General features: G+C 47.4%; 1 protein-coding gene across 1 annotated transcript; it reads right to left on the bottom strand.

Annotated features, from left to right (window-relative positions):
• Nucleotides 1-1,683: 1,683 nt before the first annotated feature.
• On the bottom strand, nt 1,684-14,929 carry LOC145339290 (uncharacterized). Its single transcript, XM_080183711.1, has 5 exons — nt 14,821-14,929; nt 12,178-12,278; nt 8,913-9,032; nt 4,825-5,006; nt 1,684-2,606 (listed from the first exon to the last, which is right to left on the bottom strand). Exons 1-4 carry the CDS (start codon nt 14,870-14,872, stop codon nt 4,833-4,835), a joined length of 447 nt encoding a protein of 148 aa, XP_080039837.1. The 5' UTR covers nt 14,873-14,929; the 3' UTR covers nt 1,684-2,606; nt 4,825-4,832.
• Nucleotides 14,930-16,141: the final 1,212 nt, after the last annotated feature.

Raw genomic sequence — 16,141 nt, forward strand, 5'->3', positions numbered from 1 at the left:
ACTGCTGTCTCACAGTGCCAGGGAGACACGGTGGGTTAACACTGTTCCCTCACAGTGCCAGGGAGACACGGTGGGTTAACACTGCTCCCTCACAGTGCCAGGGAGACATGGTGGGTTAACACTGCTGTCTCACAGTGCCAGGGAGACACGGTGGGTTAACACTGCTGTCTCACAGTGCCAGGGAGACATGGTGGGTTAACACTGCTGTCTCACAGTGCCAGGGAGACATGGTGGGTTAACACTGCTCTCTCACAGTGCCAGGGAGACATGGTGGGTTAACACTGCTCCCTCACAGTGCCAGGGAGACACGGTGGGTTAACACTGCTCCCTCACAGTGCCAGGGAGACATGGTGGGTTAACACTGCTCCCTCACAGTGCCAGGGAGACACGGTGGGTTAACACTGCTGTCTCACAGTGCCAGGGAGACACGGTGGGTTAACACTGCTGTCTCACAGTGCCAGGGAGACATGGTGGGTTAACACTGCTGTCTCACAGTGCCAGGGAGACATGGTGGGTTAACACTGTTCCCTCACAGTGCCAGGGAGACATGGTGGGTTAACACTGCTCCCTCACAGTGCCAGGGAGACACGGTGGGTTAACACTGCTGTCTCACAGTGCCAGGGAGACATGGTGGGTTAACACTGCTCTCTCACAGTGCCAGGGAGACATGGTGGGTTAACACTGCTGTCTCACAGTGCCAGGGAGACACGGTGGGTTAACACTGCTGTCTCACAGCGCCAGGGACCCGGGGAGACATGGTGTCGGAGGATGGAGGGTCAGTGCGAGGGAGCGCCGCACTGTCAGAGGGTCAGTGCTGAGGGAGCGCCGCACTGTCAGAGGGTCAGTGCTGAGGGAGTGCCGCACTGTCAGAGGGTCAGTGCTGAGGGAGTGCCGCACTGTCAGAGGGTCAGTGCTGAGGGAGTGCCGCACTGTCGGAGGGTCAGTGCTGAAGGAGCGCCGCACTGTCGGAGGGTCAGTGCTGAGGGAGTGCCGCACTGTCGGAGGGTCAGTGCTGTAAAGGGGGCAAGGCTGATTGTAATATTTAGAATGTATTTAGATTAGAATTTAAGCATTCCAAGTGAGCCTGGGATGCTAGTTTTCTTTCATCCATTCCTGGGCCATGGGTGTCGCTGCATTTATTGTCCGTCCCTAGCTCCTCCTTGGGATGGGCAGTGGGATGGGCAACCTCTCACTCACTGTCCTGTCTGGAGACAATACACATCTCTTTAACCTGCGCTTAACGCCCTCTCCACTCACATGGTCTGCACCTTTCGGACTTGAATAGCAGATTAGCTGTGAAGTCTCACATTCTGATCAGTATTCTGTCAACCGTGTGTGCCTTTATATGTCCTTCTCTGACCAGAACCTTACACTCAAGGAGTGCTCCGAATGCTAGCGGCGTTTACTACCAAATAAACCTGTTGGACTTTAACCTGGTGTTGGGAGACTTCTCACTGTCCTTCCCCGAAGCCACGGAAAGGACCTCCCCTCACAGTGGGGGTGCTGGGAGAGACACAGACCCAAGCCGGGGTTGGTGGGGAGGTAGTGTTAAACAAACTCAAAGTACACGGGGGGGGCCATCAGTCGATCTAATTTGATGGAGCCTGGGCTGGAACTGTAGCCAATGATATGTAATGAAAACATTATCTCCATATTGTAAGAAAAGAATTCGTAACCCTAAGACAGATTGGCTTTGCTTTTATTTTATTGATGCAATTGAAAGCAGTCAGTACAGTACCCCGAATTAAATACCTCTGAGGATATGATAAAGGCTAAACAACAACATTAAATAGTAGCACGCTCTGGGATTTTCAGCTCTGGTTTGTGACGACGTGGGAATTTATCTCCAATGTTTATTCCAAAGTTGTTGGAGGCTCTGCAGGGAAAACCCAGCCCAACTTTTGAGATAACCTGCCAGACTGAAAGATCTTATATTCTCACTGCTCTGCCCATAGTCCCAGACTGCTTTGACAAGCTGCTTCAGAGGAAGCCAGGCATCAGAGATTAGCCCTGGTCGTCAGGAGAGAGTTAATTGTGGTACGCTGGAGGTCGAAGGCTTCCTTGAGGAACTAATTGGGGTGAAGAGGGGTTACGGGAAGAAGTATTTCTATTCCTAGTCCCCGTGGGACACTGTAAAAGGTTAGAGCTGGCAGCCCTGATCCAAGAATGTTAAAATGTTCCTGGTCTAGCCTGTTATTCAACAGAGCAAATCAAAGGGGGCATAGGCATCTATCTGGTTGGGGCACATTCTCTATAGATCTCCCTTCCCGTAGTGGGAGGTGAGGTTGGGTTCATCTCAAGGCCAACAAGTGGCCAGAGGCAGAGAGCTTCAATACATTTCCGTCAACATCTGGCCGTGTAGACCTGCACAGCTCCGTGGCTGATCTCCTGAGAACTCAGACCATGAAGGATTAGATCAGAAAGAAGGGCCATTCTTTAAAAAGGAATAACGGACACTTCACACCAGCTTACAGAACCCAGAGTACATTAGCTATTGAGGAGTAAAATCGTTCCACAGAAGCAAGATTGAGAAATAACATGAAGTTTTGCAGAATTTTATCCTTGGTTCCGATCCATTTGCCATCCTTCCAATTTTCTTGTTAATCCTGAAATTAACAGATGGAATAATATTAATTTTTCCAACATTCTGAAGGTTAGACATTCCCAGTGCAGTTCCTATTGGAAATGTAATCTAGTGATAAATAACAGTGGAACTTTCAATTGCCTCAGGTATTCCTGAGGTGAGCACCATCGACTGGTCTATTCTGGGTGTGCCTCCTCTTCCTTTCCTGATTGGAAAATGTTCGGACACATCCTTTTACGAGAATTTACTCGGTATTTCTTATAAGCACTGAGCCAACAAGATAAAACCTTCTCTGCGACAAGCTGCACGGTGTTTGCGAGCTGCTGTCCACAATTGGGTGCGTTCTCTTCCGAGTGAAAGTGAACGCAAATATTCCAGCGCACCGTATGTTCCCCTAACCCGAGACCAGAGATCAGCAGAACAATATGGAAACAGAGAAGATCGGAGCAGGAGGAGGCCATTTGGCCCTTCGAGCCTGCTCTGCCATTCAATAGGGTGATGGGAAGTAGTCTCAACACCAGGTAAGTGCCTGGTGAAGGAGCAACGCTCCGAAAGCTCGTACTACCAAATAAACCTGTTGGATTTTAACCTGGTGCCGTGAGATTTCTTACTGTGCCGACCCCAATCCAACAACTCCACAACACTCATTTCGATCATGGCTGATTGTCCAACTCAACAGCCTAATCCTGCTTTCTCCCCGTCACCTTTAATCCCATTCGCACCAAGTGCTATATCCAGCTGCCTCTGGAATACATTCAATGTTTCGGCATCAACTACTTCCCGTGGGAATGAATTCCACCGGGCGAAGAAATGTCTCCTCACCTCCGTCCTAAATGGTCTACCCCCAATCCTCAGACCCCCTGGTTCTGGACTCTCCCCACCATCGGGAACATCCTCCCTGCATCTACCCTGTCTAGTCCTGTTACAATTTTATAAATCTCTATGAGATTCCCTCCCTCATTCATCTGAACTCTAGTGAAAGTAATCCTGACCTCGTCAATCTCTCCTCGTCCATCAGTCCCGGGGAATCAGCCTGGTAAACCTTCGCTGTACTCCCTCCAGACCAAGAACACCCTTCATCAGAACAGGAGACCAAAACTGCTCACGATACTCTAGGTGTGGCCTCCCCTGTATAATTACAACACAACCCTGCTCCTGGTCTCGAAACCTCTCGCTATGAAGGCCAACACACCATTTGCCTCTTTACTGCCCGCTGTACCTGCGCGCTTACCCTCAGCGACTTGAGCACCCAGATCCCTCTACTCACATCCCCCTCTCCCAGTTTACAGCCATTCAGGTAGTAATCTGCCCCCTTGTTTTTGCTTCCAAAGTGAATAACCTCACATTTATCCAAATTGTACTGCATCTGCCATGGATTTGCCCACTAACCCAACCTGTCCAGATCATTCTAAAGGATCTCTGCATCCTCATCACAGTTCACCTTCCCACCCAAATTGGTATCATCTGCAAACTTTGAGATGTTACATTTGGTTCCCTCATCCAAATCATTCATAAATATTGTGAATAGCTGGGGTCCCAGCACCGATCCCAGTGGCACCCCACTAATTACTGCCTGCCAATTCAAAAAGCACCCATTAATCCCTACTAGAGTCATAGAGGTTTACAGCATGGAAACAGGCCCTCTGGCCCTAAGCTAATCCCAATTGCCTGGGGGGGGTAGGGTGGGGGGAGCGGGCGCTCCTGAAAGCAGATTTCCCAGTCGGATCTGGGTTGCGTCAGTACTTTGAATCAGAATGGTAATATCAGGACCCCTGAGGTTCTCATCAAAGATGTCATTCTCCCTTCCACAGTCAGGAGTCTCACAACACCAGGTTAAAGTCCAACAGGTTTATTTGGTAGCAAAAGCCACGAGCTTTCAGAGTGCTGCTCCTTCATCAAGTGAGTGGGCAGTTCTGTTCACAATCGGGGTGTATAAAAACACAAACTCAATTTACAAAATAATGGTTGGAATGCGAGTCTTTGCAGGTAATCAAGTCTTAAAGGTACAGTCTTAAAGTGTGAGTGGAGAGAGCATTAAGTACGGGTTAAGGAGATGTGTATTGTCCCCATGATGTGGAGATGCCAGTGTTGGACTGGGGTAAACACAGTTAGAGGTCTCGCAACCTTAAGATGTCTTAAATCTGTTGGACTTCAACCTGTGAGACTTCTTACTGTGTTTACCCCCAGCCCAATGCCGGCATCTCTGCATCATTTCTCCCAGGGAGAATTAGTGATCCTACCTCCTTGTTCAGGATGAACCTCCTCCGGCTGAAGACAGATCACTGGTGCTGTTGCTAGCTGAATCTGCTAACGGTATCAGCATGTTACTGATAGGTGATAATACCTCAGGGCAGCCAGTGATCTCAACCTTGTTGAGCACACAGTTTTCGTACTTCATCATACATGTACAAGTGTCGATTATCTATGGAAATAAAATGTGACAAGGAATAAGCTAACTGCAGTCAAACTTTTCGTCGCATGTTCTTTTGAGATTTTAGAGATGGTGATAGACCTTAGCTACGACATTCCCCTTTGGAAGCAAATTGTCTCTCGGACGGGAAGTCCGAAACTTGTTCTAGAGTGACACAATGAACTCCAGGCATCTTTGTATATTTGGCTTTCCAAGATGTTCCTCAGAGTAAAAGGGATACTTCCGAGAGCATTAGATGTTAGCTGACACTTAAAAGGGAATTCAGTTCCATGATATTGAGAAGACCTTCACGAGAATATAGGGGGCATGGTTAGTAAGTTTGCAGATGGCAACAAGATTGGTGGCAGAGCGGACAGTGGAGAAAGTTATCTCCAATTGCAACGGGATCTTGAACAATTGGGTCAGTGGGCTGACGAATGGCGGACGGAGTTTAATTTAGACAAATGCGAGGTGATGCATTTTGGTCGATTGAACCAGGGCAGGACTTACTCAGTTAATGGTAGGGTGTTGGGGGAGAGTTACAGAACAAAGGGATCTAGGGGTACATGTTCATAGCTCCTTGAAAGTGGACAGAGTGGTGAAGAAGGCATTCAGCATGCTTGGTTTCATTGGTCAGAACATTGAATACAGGAGTTGGGACGTCTTGTTGAAGTTGTACAAGACATTGGTAAGGCCACACTTGGAATACTGTGTACAGTTCTGGTCACCCTATTATAGAAAGGATATTATTAAACTAGAAAGAGTGCAGAAAAGATTTACTAGGATGCTACCAGGACTTGATGGATTGAGTTATAAGGAGAGGCTGGATAGACTGGGACTTTTTTCTCTGGAGTGTAGGAGGCTGAGGGGTGATCTTATAGAGGTCTATAAAATAATGAGGGGCACAGATCAGCTAGATAGTCAATATCTTTTCCCAAAGGTAGGGGAGTCTAAAACTAGAGGGCGTAGGTTTAAAGTGAGAGGGGAGAGATAAAAAAGTGTCCAGAGGGGCAATTTTTTCACACAGAGGGTGCTGAGTGTCTGGAACGAGCTGCTAGAGGTAGTAGTAGAGGCGGGTACAATTTTGTCTTTTAAAAAGCGTTTGGACAGTTACATGGGTAAGATGGGTATAGAGGGGTATGGGCCAAACGCGGGCAATTGGGATTAGCTTAGCAATTAAAATGAAAAGGGCGGCATGGACAAGTTGGGCCGAAGGGCCTGTTTTCATGATGTAAACCCTCTGTGACTCTATAACTTAGCATTCATCAATCGAGGGATTGAGTTTAGCAGTCAGGAGAAAATGTTGCAGCTTTATAAGACCCTAGTCAGACCTCTCTTGGAATACGGTGCTCAGTTCTGATCACCTCATTACAGGAAGGACGTGGAAGCTATTGAAAGGGTGCAGAAGAGATTTACAAGGATGTTGCCTGGATTGGGTGGCATGCCTTCTGAGGATAGGTTGAGGGAGCTCGGTCTCTTCTCCTTAGAGAGATGAAGGATGAGAGATGACCTGATAGAAGTGTAGAAGATGTTGGGGAGGTATAGATCGGGTGGATTCTCAGAGGCTTTTTCCCAGGGCTGGAATGGTTGCTACGAGAGGGACACAGGTTTAAGGTGCTGGGGAGTAGGTACAGAGGAGATATCAGGGGTAGGTTTTTCACTCAGAGGGTAGTGGGTGAGTGGAATCGGGTGGTGGTGGAGGCAAATTCAATAAGGTCTTTCAAGAGACTTCTGGATGAGTACATGGGACTTAATAGGATTGAGGGTTATAGGTAAACCTAGTAGGTGTGGATATCATCGGCGCAACTTGTGGGCCGAAGGGCCTGTTTGTGCTGTAGTTTTTCTATGTTTCGAACCTCATGCCATTCATTTCCAGTAACTGGATATTGAAGAAGCTTATATTACAGCAATTCTCCAGACCCGCTGCTCTACTAGACTAGTGCAGCAGACTGAGCGGGGTGGATGCTGAGTGCACTGGCGTCCAGCTGATTGTGACTCTTCCGGATCCTTTTTTTGTTAAGCCCAATCGGCTCACGCTGACTCCTGGCTCGAGGCTGATCACAACACGGAAATTTTTATCACCGTCTCCCCAGCGCACCCGGAATTGTAGCGTTTTCCCCACCCTGCTGGGAGACCGAGGGTCAAAGCCGGTCCCGTAAGCAGGGACCCAGACGTGGTCACCTGGCTGGTGGGGACAGAGGTCGCCGAGCCCTCCCTACACCACGAGGTAGGGGCACAGCGCTCCCCTTGGGGTGCCTAGCACTTCCCAGGCAAGCGGCGGGGGGGGGGGGGGGGGACCCCACTGCATACTCTGCAATAAGGAGGAATTAGGAAGTGGGGTGGGGGAGGGGGGGTGCAATCGGAGCTGGGAATAAGAGAGAGGGTGACACAGACGGCAGTGCACATGTGCCAATCTCCTACTGACAGATTGGTGGCTCGCTCAGCACACTGACGCCAGCCCCTGCACTCCCCCTGCTGGTGTGAATCGAGTGACCCGAGCCGGGAATCGAACCCAGATCCCTGGGGCTGTGAAGCAGCAGTGCTAACCACTGTGCTACTGTGTAGATAGACCGTTGATAGACAGATAGATAGACAGAAAGGTAGACATATAGATACATAGATAGATAGATAGATAGAAAGATGGACAGATAGACGAACAGACGGATAGACAGATAGATAGATAGGTAGATAGATAGATAGATAGATAGATAGGTAGATAGATAGATAGATAGATAGATAGATAGATAGATAGATAGATGGATACATAGGTAGATAGATGGATAGATGGACCAATGGATGGATAGATGGATAGACAAATAGACGGATAGACAGACAAAGGTAGATAGATAGATAGATGGGTAGATAGATAGATGGATAGATAGATAGATAGATAGATGGGTAGATAGATAGATGGATAGATAGATAGATAGATACATGGATAGATAGTTAGATAGATAGATAGATGGATAGATAGATAGGTAGATAGATAGATAGATGGATAGATAGGTAGATAGATAGATAGATAGATGGATAGATAGGTAGATAGATAGATAGATAGATAGGTGGATAGATAGATAGATGGATAGATAGATAGATAGATAGATGGATAGATAGGTAGATAGATAGATAGATAGATGGATAGATAGGTAGATAGATAGATAGATAGATGGATAGATAGGTAGATAGATAGATAGATGGGTAGATAGGTAGATAGATAGGTAGATAGTTGGATAGATAGATAGATAGACAAGGGGATCAAGGATTAAGGAGAGAAGGCAGGAGAATGGGAATGAGAATCATATCAGCCATGTTTGAATGGTGGAGCAGGCTCGATGGGCCGAATGGCCTAATTCTACTCCTATATCTTATGATCTATCTACTGCCAGGTGAGTCGAAATATCCTTTCTGACCCATTCAATAGTGATTTGAACAGTAGTGCAGTTTGGGTGTACACCTGTACCCTGTTACATTAGTACGAAGTCAGAGCTTTGAGCACCATGTTTCCATCAGGAGGAACCTTGTTACAGGAGCTAACTACACGGTATAACTATAAGGTGGGAGATATAGGAGGGATGTCCGAGGTAGATTCTTTACTCAGAGAGTGGTTGGGGTGTGGAATGGACTGCCTGCTGTGATAGCGGAGTCGGACACTTTAGGAACTTTCAGGCGGTTATTGGATAGGCTCATGGAGCACTCCAGAATGATAGGGAGTGAGATAGCTTGATCTTGGGTTCGGACATAGCTCGGCACAACATCGAGGGCCGAAGGGCCTGTACTGTGCTGTACTGTTCTATGTTTCTGTGTAGGAGCTCATTGTAATTCCCACCACGCTTACCTTGAATGTAAACAGGAGAAAAGATTGAATCGTGTTAATGTAAGCCTTACTTGTGGTGGAGAAACTTTAAATACAATACTTACCGCAACATTTGATGGTTTCAACGTACAGTCTGAAAAAAGGCCAGCAGAATCTTTAGTGCAGATAGTTTCCTGGACGTTCAGTTTTAATGTGACATTCAAGCCTTGCTTAGTAAGAATAACCTGTGTAAAAATAATAGAAGGGAATAGGCAACGCTAAGTATGAATTTGAACAGGAACAATGTGAGATTCAGATTCTAATCAGCGGCAGCATTTATGAAATGATGGTGTGAATAATGTGATTGGAGGGATTGATAGATCCTTGTCTTAATCTGTAATAAAAAAAGGATCATTTGTACATAACTTAAGAAATAGGAGCAGGAGTAGGCCATCTAGCCCTTCGAGCCTGCCCCGCCATTCAATAAGATCATGGCTGATCTGAAGTGGATCAGTTCCACTTTCCCGCTTTCTCCCCTGTCTGTCAGAAACCTATCTACCCGTGACTTAAATATATTCAGCGAGGCAGCCTCCTCCACTTCAACGGGCAGAGAATTCCAGAGATTCACCACCCTTTGAGTGAAGAAGTTCCTCCTCAACTCCGATCTAAACTGCCTCCCCCTTTTATCTTGAGGCTGTGCCCTCTAGTCCTGCTGTCCTTTCTAAGCGGGAAGAATCTCTCTACCTCTACCCTATCCATCCCCTTCATTATCTTATACGCCTCTATAAGATCCCCCCCCCTCATCCTTCTAAACTCCAACGAGTACAGACCCAGTCTATTCAGTCTCTCTTCATAGTCCAACCCCCTCATCTCCGGTATCAGCCTAGTGAACCTCCTCTGCACTCCCTCTAATATATTGTAGTTTAGGCCAACCCTTCAAACCCTCATGCGTGTTCAGCTGGAGGGCAGTTTCCGACTGATGTGTGAATGGAAGGAAAAGCAAAATAGAACGAAAGATTCTCACGCCCTCTCTGATACGTGCTAAAGACCGTTCAGCCCAGATTACAACCACAAATTTGGATTTACTGTTTGGAAAGGTTTTGCGGGAGCAGGGAAATCTCCGGGTGAAGCAACAATCCAACTTAAAATTATTTCTCCTCTTTACGAGCAAAGTAACAAAATACCTTGAGATTCTTAACTTCTAGAGATCTTTGTAATGCATTAACCTGTCACGGTGGGTGGTGGAGATTGGACAAAAGATTAAATAACTACACCAACAGTGCAGTTTTGGCCCCCTTCTCTAAGAGAGGATACACTTGCCACAAAGAGTGCAGTGAATGTTCACCAGAATGATGGCAAGATTGGCCGATGAGGAGAGATTTGGCCTGAATTCTCATTTGGAAGAATGAGAAGGAGAAATCTAATTGAAACAGAATTTTGACAGGGCTGGACAGACTGGATACAGAGCAAAGAACAAAAACATCCCGGGAAACAGGCCCTTTGACCCAACGAGCCCACGCTGCCATTTTAACATTACCAGTCCCCTCCTCCACCCATGACCCTTATCTAATGTTTTATGGCCATCCACATTGAGGGAAAACTAATTTAGGGACAATTTATTACCTCCAGTCAGCCTAAGAGCACACCTTTGGGGTGTGGGAGGAAACCGGAGCACACCCACGTAGACACGGGGAGAATGCGCAAACTCCCACAGACACCGGCCCCAAATCCATGTATCTGCACAGCAATCAGTGATAGTCACTGAGCTGTCGTGTTGCCCAGTATCTGGTCCAGTTTAAGCGCACACACTAACGACATGAAGCACTAGGCCATTCTCGAACATCCAAGAGCAGCCCCAGTACGACCCATCGCGTGTATGCCCCTCGTTGGACAACCAGGCGGACCCACTTAAAACCTGTGAATGCGGTTCACAGAATGCAGAGGTGCGGTTGCTTTTGGCTGGAGGGTCTGGAACGAGGGTGGGTGGGAGGGGAGGGGGGTCATAGTCTCAGGATGTGGGGTCAGGACACAGACGAGGACAAAACACCTTCACTCAGAGGATGGCGAATCTACAGAGTTCTCCAACTCATTGAATCTATTCAGGAAAGAACTAGGTAGATTTCCAGACACTAAATGCAGAAGTTTGATGTTGAGGTAGAACATGATCATATTGACTGGCAGAACAGATCTGAATAACTGCTCCCACTTTACAAAAGATTTTCTAACCGCTAAGTTCTGCGGAGATTACAGCCATGTGTACTTGCGTGTGCTAACTCATACAGCCAGATTACAAGTGCGTTAACCAGTTGTTGCAACATGTAGAAAGGAAATTTGTTTTATAATGACTCAATCCTTCTGGAAGAAGCCAAGTTAAAGTCTCTTTGATTCGGGCAACGAGCTGTGAGGTTGAACAATTTTAGTGAGTAAAGTTTTAAACTCATACTATGAGCAGACACGCTAAACGGTGGCACAGCGGGTTAGCGCTGCTGCTCCACAGCTCCAGGGTCCTGGGTTCGATTCCCGGCTCGGGGTCACTGTCTGTGCGGAGTCTGCACATTCTCCCTGTGTCTGCGTGGGTTTCCTCCGGGTGCTCCGGTTTCCTCCCACAGTCCAAAGGTGCGCGGGTTAGGTGGATTGGCTGCGCTAAGAAATTGCCCCTTAGTGTACTGTGATGTGTAGGTTAGAGGGATTAGTGGGTATGATAGGGGGGTAGGGCCTGGGTGGGACTGTGTTCGGTGCAGACTCGATGGGCTGAAGGGCCTCTCCCTGCACTGTAGGGTTTCTATGATTCTAAATAATCCACACACTCATTCCACCGTGATCAGAATTACTGTACAAAGTCTGAGAACACCAGATTTTATCAAATAAACTGGTTGGACTTAAACCTGGTGTTGTCAGGCTTTGTATTGTGTTTACCCCAGTCCAACGCTGATCTCCACATCAGAATTACTGGTCATATCTGCTTGTTAACTTTCTACAATTTATGCACAAAGAGACCCAAATGTCTCTGAACATTAATTCTTCAATTTGAAAAATATTTTACTTTCCATTCTTACGACCAGGTGAATAACCTCACACGTGTCCACACCGTACACTATTAGCCATTTCCTTACTCAATACCCCTTGGCTATTTCTTTGCATCCTGCTTGTCTCGTATTACCGTGTAACCCTTGGTGTCGCCGGCGAACCTTACCCTGAGATTCCTCGGCTAAGCCTGGACTGTAACGAGTTATGAAATTGCGTTTTAAAAATTATCGCTAGACAGGACATGTCGGTCGCTCCGAAATCAGAGAATGTTGAAACGATCTAAAGTGTTGGAAGATTGAGTTTCGCCGGTTGAGAGAATGGAAGGTGGAATCTCATTGTGGTTTTGGCGGGGGGGTGACAAACCTTTGTTTGTTCCGATCCGGTCACAGAGACGAGATTATCGATGGTGGATTCTTCATTCAGCTGATCGATTGCATCGTCTAAGACTTGCGTGAGAGATTGCCCTGGATGGAGGAGAGAAGTGGAGCCCGGTTAGTACATTCCAGTCAAAAGCAGGGATCCTGTTTCCCCATCCCCGCAACCCTCCAAACTCCGGGCACAGTCGTTCCATAAGAAATAGGAGCAGGAGTAGGCCACCTAGCCCTTCGAGCCTGCCCCGCCATTCAATAAGATCATGGCTGATCTGTCGTGGCTCAGTTCCACATTCCCGCCCTCTCCCCATAACCCTTAATCCCCTCTCTTATCAAAAACCCATCAACCCGCTTCTTAAAAATATTTAGCGAGGCAGCCTCCACCACTTCAACGGGCAGAGAATTCCAGAGATTCCCCACCCTTTTGAGTGAAGAAGTTCCTCCTCAACTCCGATCTAAACTGCCCCCCCTTTATCTTGAGGAAACAGTCCAGATTCAGCCGAGGAATCTCAGGGTAAGGTTCGCCAGCAACACCAAAGGTTACACGGTGATACGAGACAAGCAGGATGCAAAGAAATAGCCAAGGGGTATTGAGTAAGGAAATGGCTAATAGTGTACGGTGTGGACACGTGTGAGGTTATTCACCTGGTCGTAAGAGTGGAAAGTAACATATTTTTCAAATTGAAGAATTAATGTTCAGAGACATTTGGGTCTCCTTGTGCAGTTTTGGTCCCCTTGTGCAAGGATATTTTGGCCTTGGGGGGAGTGCAGAGGAGGTTCACTAGGCTGATACCGGAGATGAGGGGGTTTGGACTATGGAGAGAGACTGAATAGACTGGGTCTGTACTCGTTGGAGTTTAGAAGGATGAGGGGGGATCTTATAGAGACGTATAAGATAATGAAGGGGATGGATAGGGTAGAGGTAGAGAGATTCTTCCCGCTTAGAAGGGACAGCAGGACTAGAGGGCACAGCCTCAAGATAAGGGGGGGCAGTTTAGAACAGAGTTGAGGAGGAACTTCTTCACTCAAAGGGTGGTGAATCTCTGGAATTCTCTGCCCGTTGAAGTGGTGGAGGCTACCTCGCTAAATATATTTAAGTCACGGGTAGATGGGTTTCTGATAGACAGGGGAGAAAGCGGGAAAGTGGAACTGATCCACTTCAGATCAGCCATGATCTTATTGAATGGCGGGGCAGGCTCGAGGGGCTAGATGGCCTACTCCTGCTCCTATTTCTTATGTTCTTATGTTACGTTCTTGTACACAAATTGTAGAAAGTTAACAAACGGAGATGACCAGTAATTCTGATCACGGTGGACAGAGTGTGTGGATTATTTAGCGTACCTACTTGTAGTATTAGTTTAAAATGTTATTTTTCTCACTAAATTTTTCCCCGTTGCGAAGTTTCCCTCCTCCATTTTACCCTTCATCAGTTCTGTGGCAAGTGATGCCCAGCAGACCACCTCCCTGCCCAGTTTCCCGCAGGTTATCGCCCCTATTTTAGCAAAACTAAGCAGAATTAGAGGGGAAACTCCGCAGTGAAGAGACACAACGAATACAGGGTTCTTCCTCTTTCAGAACTTCTGCCCATCAGTCTGACGCCGTGCTGGCCCTCAACAGCATTGCCTATGAACGATGGAATAAATTGGAGGAGGCTTAAATAATCTTTGGGGGTTGAAAACCAAAACCACACAACCCTACTGGGTGGGAGAGGCGAAAAACTGGGGGGGAGAAAGAGCCAATAAGGAAATCATTTTCCAAACCCCCAAAGATTGTGAAGCTTCCTCCAAGACACAATACAACTTCCAGGAAGTCACCTACCTGAGGAAGTCATCGGTCCACCTTGTTGTCTAACGAGGGGCGTGCACACGGTGGGTTGTGCGTGGGCTGCTCTTGGATGTTTCGAGAGTGGCCTAGTACTTTGCGTCGTTAGTGTGCGCTTAAAACTGGACCAGCAGATGGGCACCACGACAGCTCAGTGACTATCACTGTCTGCTGTGCAGACACACGGATTTGGGCCGGTGTCTGTGTGGGAGTTTGCGCATTCTCCCCGTGCCTGCGTGGGTTTTCTCCGGGTGCTCCGGTTTCCTCCCACACCCCAAAGATGTGCTCTTAGGCTGATTGGAGGGAATAAATTGTCCCTAAATTATTCTCCCCTGAATCTGGTTTCCAATGGGGGTACCATAAGCATAGACATGGGTCAAGGGTGGAGGAGGAAAAGCACATTGTCAAGATGGCTCGTTGGGCCAAAGGGCCTGTTTCCCGCGCTGTGTTGTTCTTTGTTATTAGCTTTTGAATCAGTTCTTTAGCCGTGTTTTCACCGATTATTGAAGGTCAACCTCTGAGTGAAGAAGTTACTCCTGATATCGAACTTCATTCCTCCCATTGACTTTTCATCTAAGATCCCCACCTCGTCTACTTAACTCGAACCTTGGGCTGAATCGCAACGCTTTTTTTTGGATTTTAAAGACCGCAATTTAAGCCGTTTGCGTTCGACACTTTGCTAAGCGACATCCAAGAGCAGCCCTCGTCCGACCCACCCCGTGTGTGTCTCCCCCTGTTGGACAACGAGGCGGACTGTTGGGTGTTTCTAGGTGTCATCGAAAATGAGCTTGGACGGACGCGTATCAGTGCTTACCAGAAACCTGGAGAATCAGCAACGCGGAGAGGATGGCGATGAAAGACTTCATTCTGTCTGCGTACAATGGTAGACTATGCTGCTCCACAGGTCCACCTGTATAATCTGGTGGGCCGTGCTTGGGGTTTATATAGATCAGAAGACCAGAGCAATGTGGGTTATTGAGCAACTGTTCAGTCTAATTAATGCAGCTAAATATTAGTTGGGATAACTTATTTATTTCCAGTTGTGTCTTTTGCAACAACTGACATGCGTTGGCAGGCTTTAGTTTCACAACGTGTTAGAGAGGTGACTCACTCTACATTTTAAAAAAAATATTGCTCCTGGTGAGCTTAATCTCCCGCTGAGTCTTCACCAACTTTCCAAACAGCTGGCAGTTGCAAAATCTCTAGTTTTAGCTTGACTGTGGTTTGATTTAATTTGTTCTTCAGCGTTTTCTGCTAGAAGGCATTTGAATTAAAAAAAAAGTATCATTGGGATTCTTTTAACCTGCCTGCCACCTGGTACTTTCCCCGGCAGTCTCCCATCCAAGTCCTGAGTCCGATCGAACTTCCGAGATCAGGTGGAACGGCAAATTGTGCGGAGGGTGTGGAGAGTCTGCAGAAGGATCTAGATAGGCTGGGCGAATGGGCCAGGAAATGGCAAATGGAATTTAATGTTGGCAAGTGCGAGGTGGTCCACTTTGGCAGGAATAATGGTAGGAAGGACTATTACTTACGTGGCGAAAAACTGCAGCAGGTGACGGTGCAGAGGGACCTCGGGGTCCTTGTGCATGGGTCGCAAAAACCCAGCCTGCAGGTGCAGCAGGTGGTCAGGAAGGTGAATGGGATGCTGGCCTTCATAGCGAGGGGGATTGAATATAAAAGTAGGGAGGTCTTGCTGCAGCTGTATAGGGCATTGGTGAGGCCGCAGCTGGAGTACTGTGTGCAGTTTTGGTCGCCGCACTTACGCAAGGATATTTTGGCCTTGGAGGGAGTGCAGAGGAGGTTTACTAGGCTGATACCGGAGTTGAGGGGGTTGAGCTATGAGGAGAGGCTGAATAAACTAGGTTTGTACTCGTTAGAGTTTAGAAGAATGAGGGGAGATCTCATTGAGACGTATAAGATGATGAATGGGATGGATAGGATAGAGGTGGAGAGACTCTTCCCGCTCAGAAAGGACAGTAGGACTAGGGGGCACAGCCTCAAGATAAAGGGGGGGGGCGGTTTAGAACGGAGTTGAGGAGGAACTTCTTCACTCAAAGGGTGGTGAATCTCTGGAATTCTCTGCCCGTTGAAGTGGTGGAGGCTGCCTCGCTAAATATTTTTAAGACGCGGGTTGA

The sequence above is a fragment of the Carcharhinus amblyrhynchos genome, unplaced genomic scaffold (genome assembly GCF_965287045.1).
Source record: "Carcharhinus amblyrhynchos unplaced genomic scaffold, sCarAmb.v2.hapA scaffold_384, whole genome shotgun sequence".
NCBI classification, from domain to species: Eukaryota; Metazoa; Chordata; class Chondrichthyes; order Carcharhiniformes; family Carcharhinidae; genus Carcharhinus; species Carcharhinus amblyrhynchos.

Excerpts from the sequence above, each read along its gene's own strand:
- LOC145339290 (XM_080183711.1), bottom strand. The coding sequence starts at position 14,872 with ATGAAGTCTTTCATCGCCATCCTCTCCGCGTTGCTGATTCTCCAGGTT. Across the intron at positions 12,279-14,820 it reads GCTGATTCTCCAGGTTTCTG|GGCAATCTCTCACGCAAGTC; the intron begins GTAAGCACTGAT and ends TCCTCCATCCAG. Across the intron at positions 9,033-12,177 it reads CCGGATCGGAACAAACAAAG|GTTATTCTTACTAAGCAAGG; the intron begins GTTTGTCACCCC and ends ATTTTTACACAG.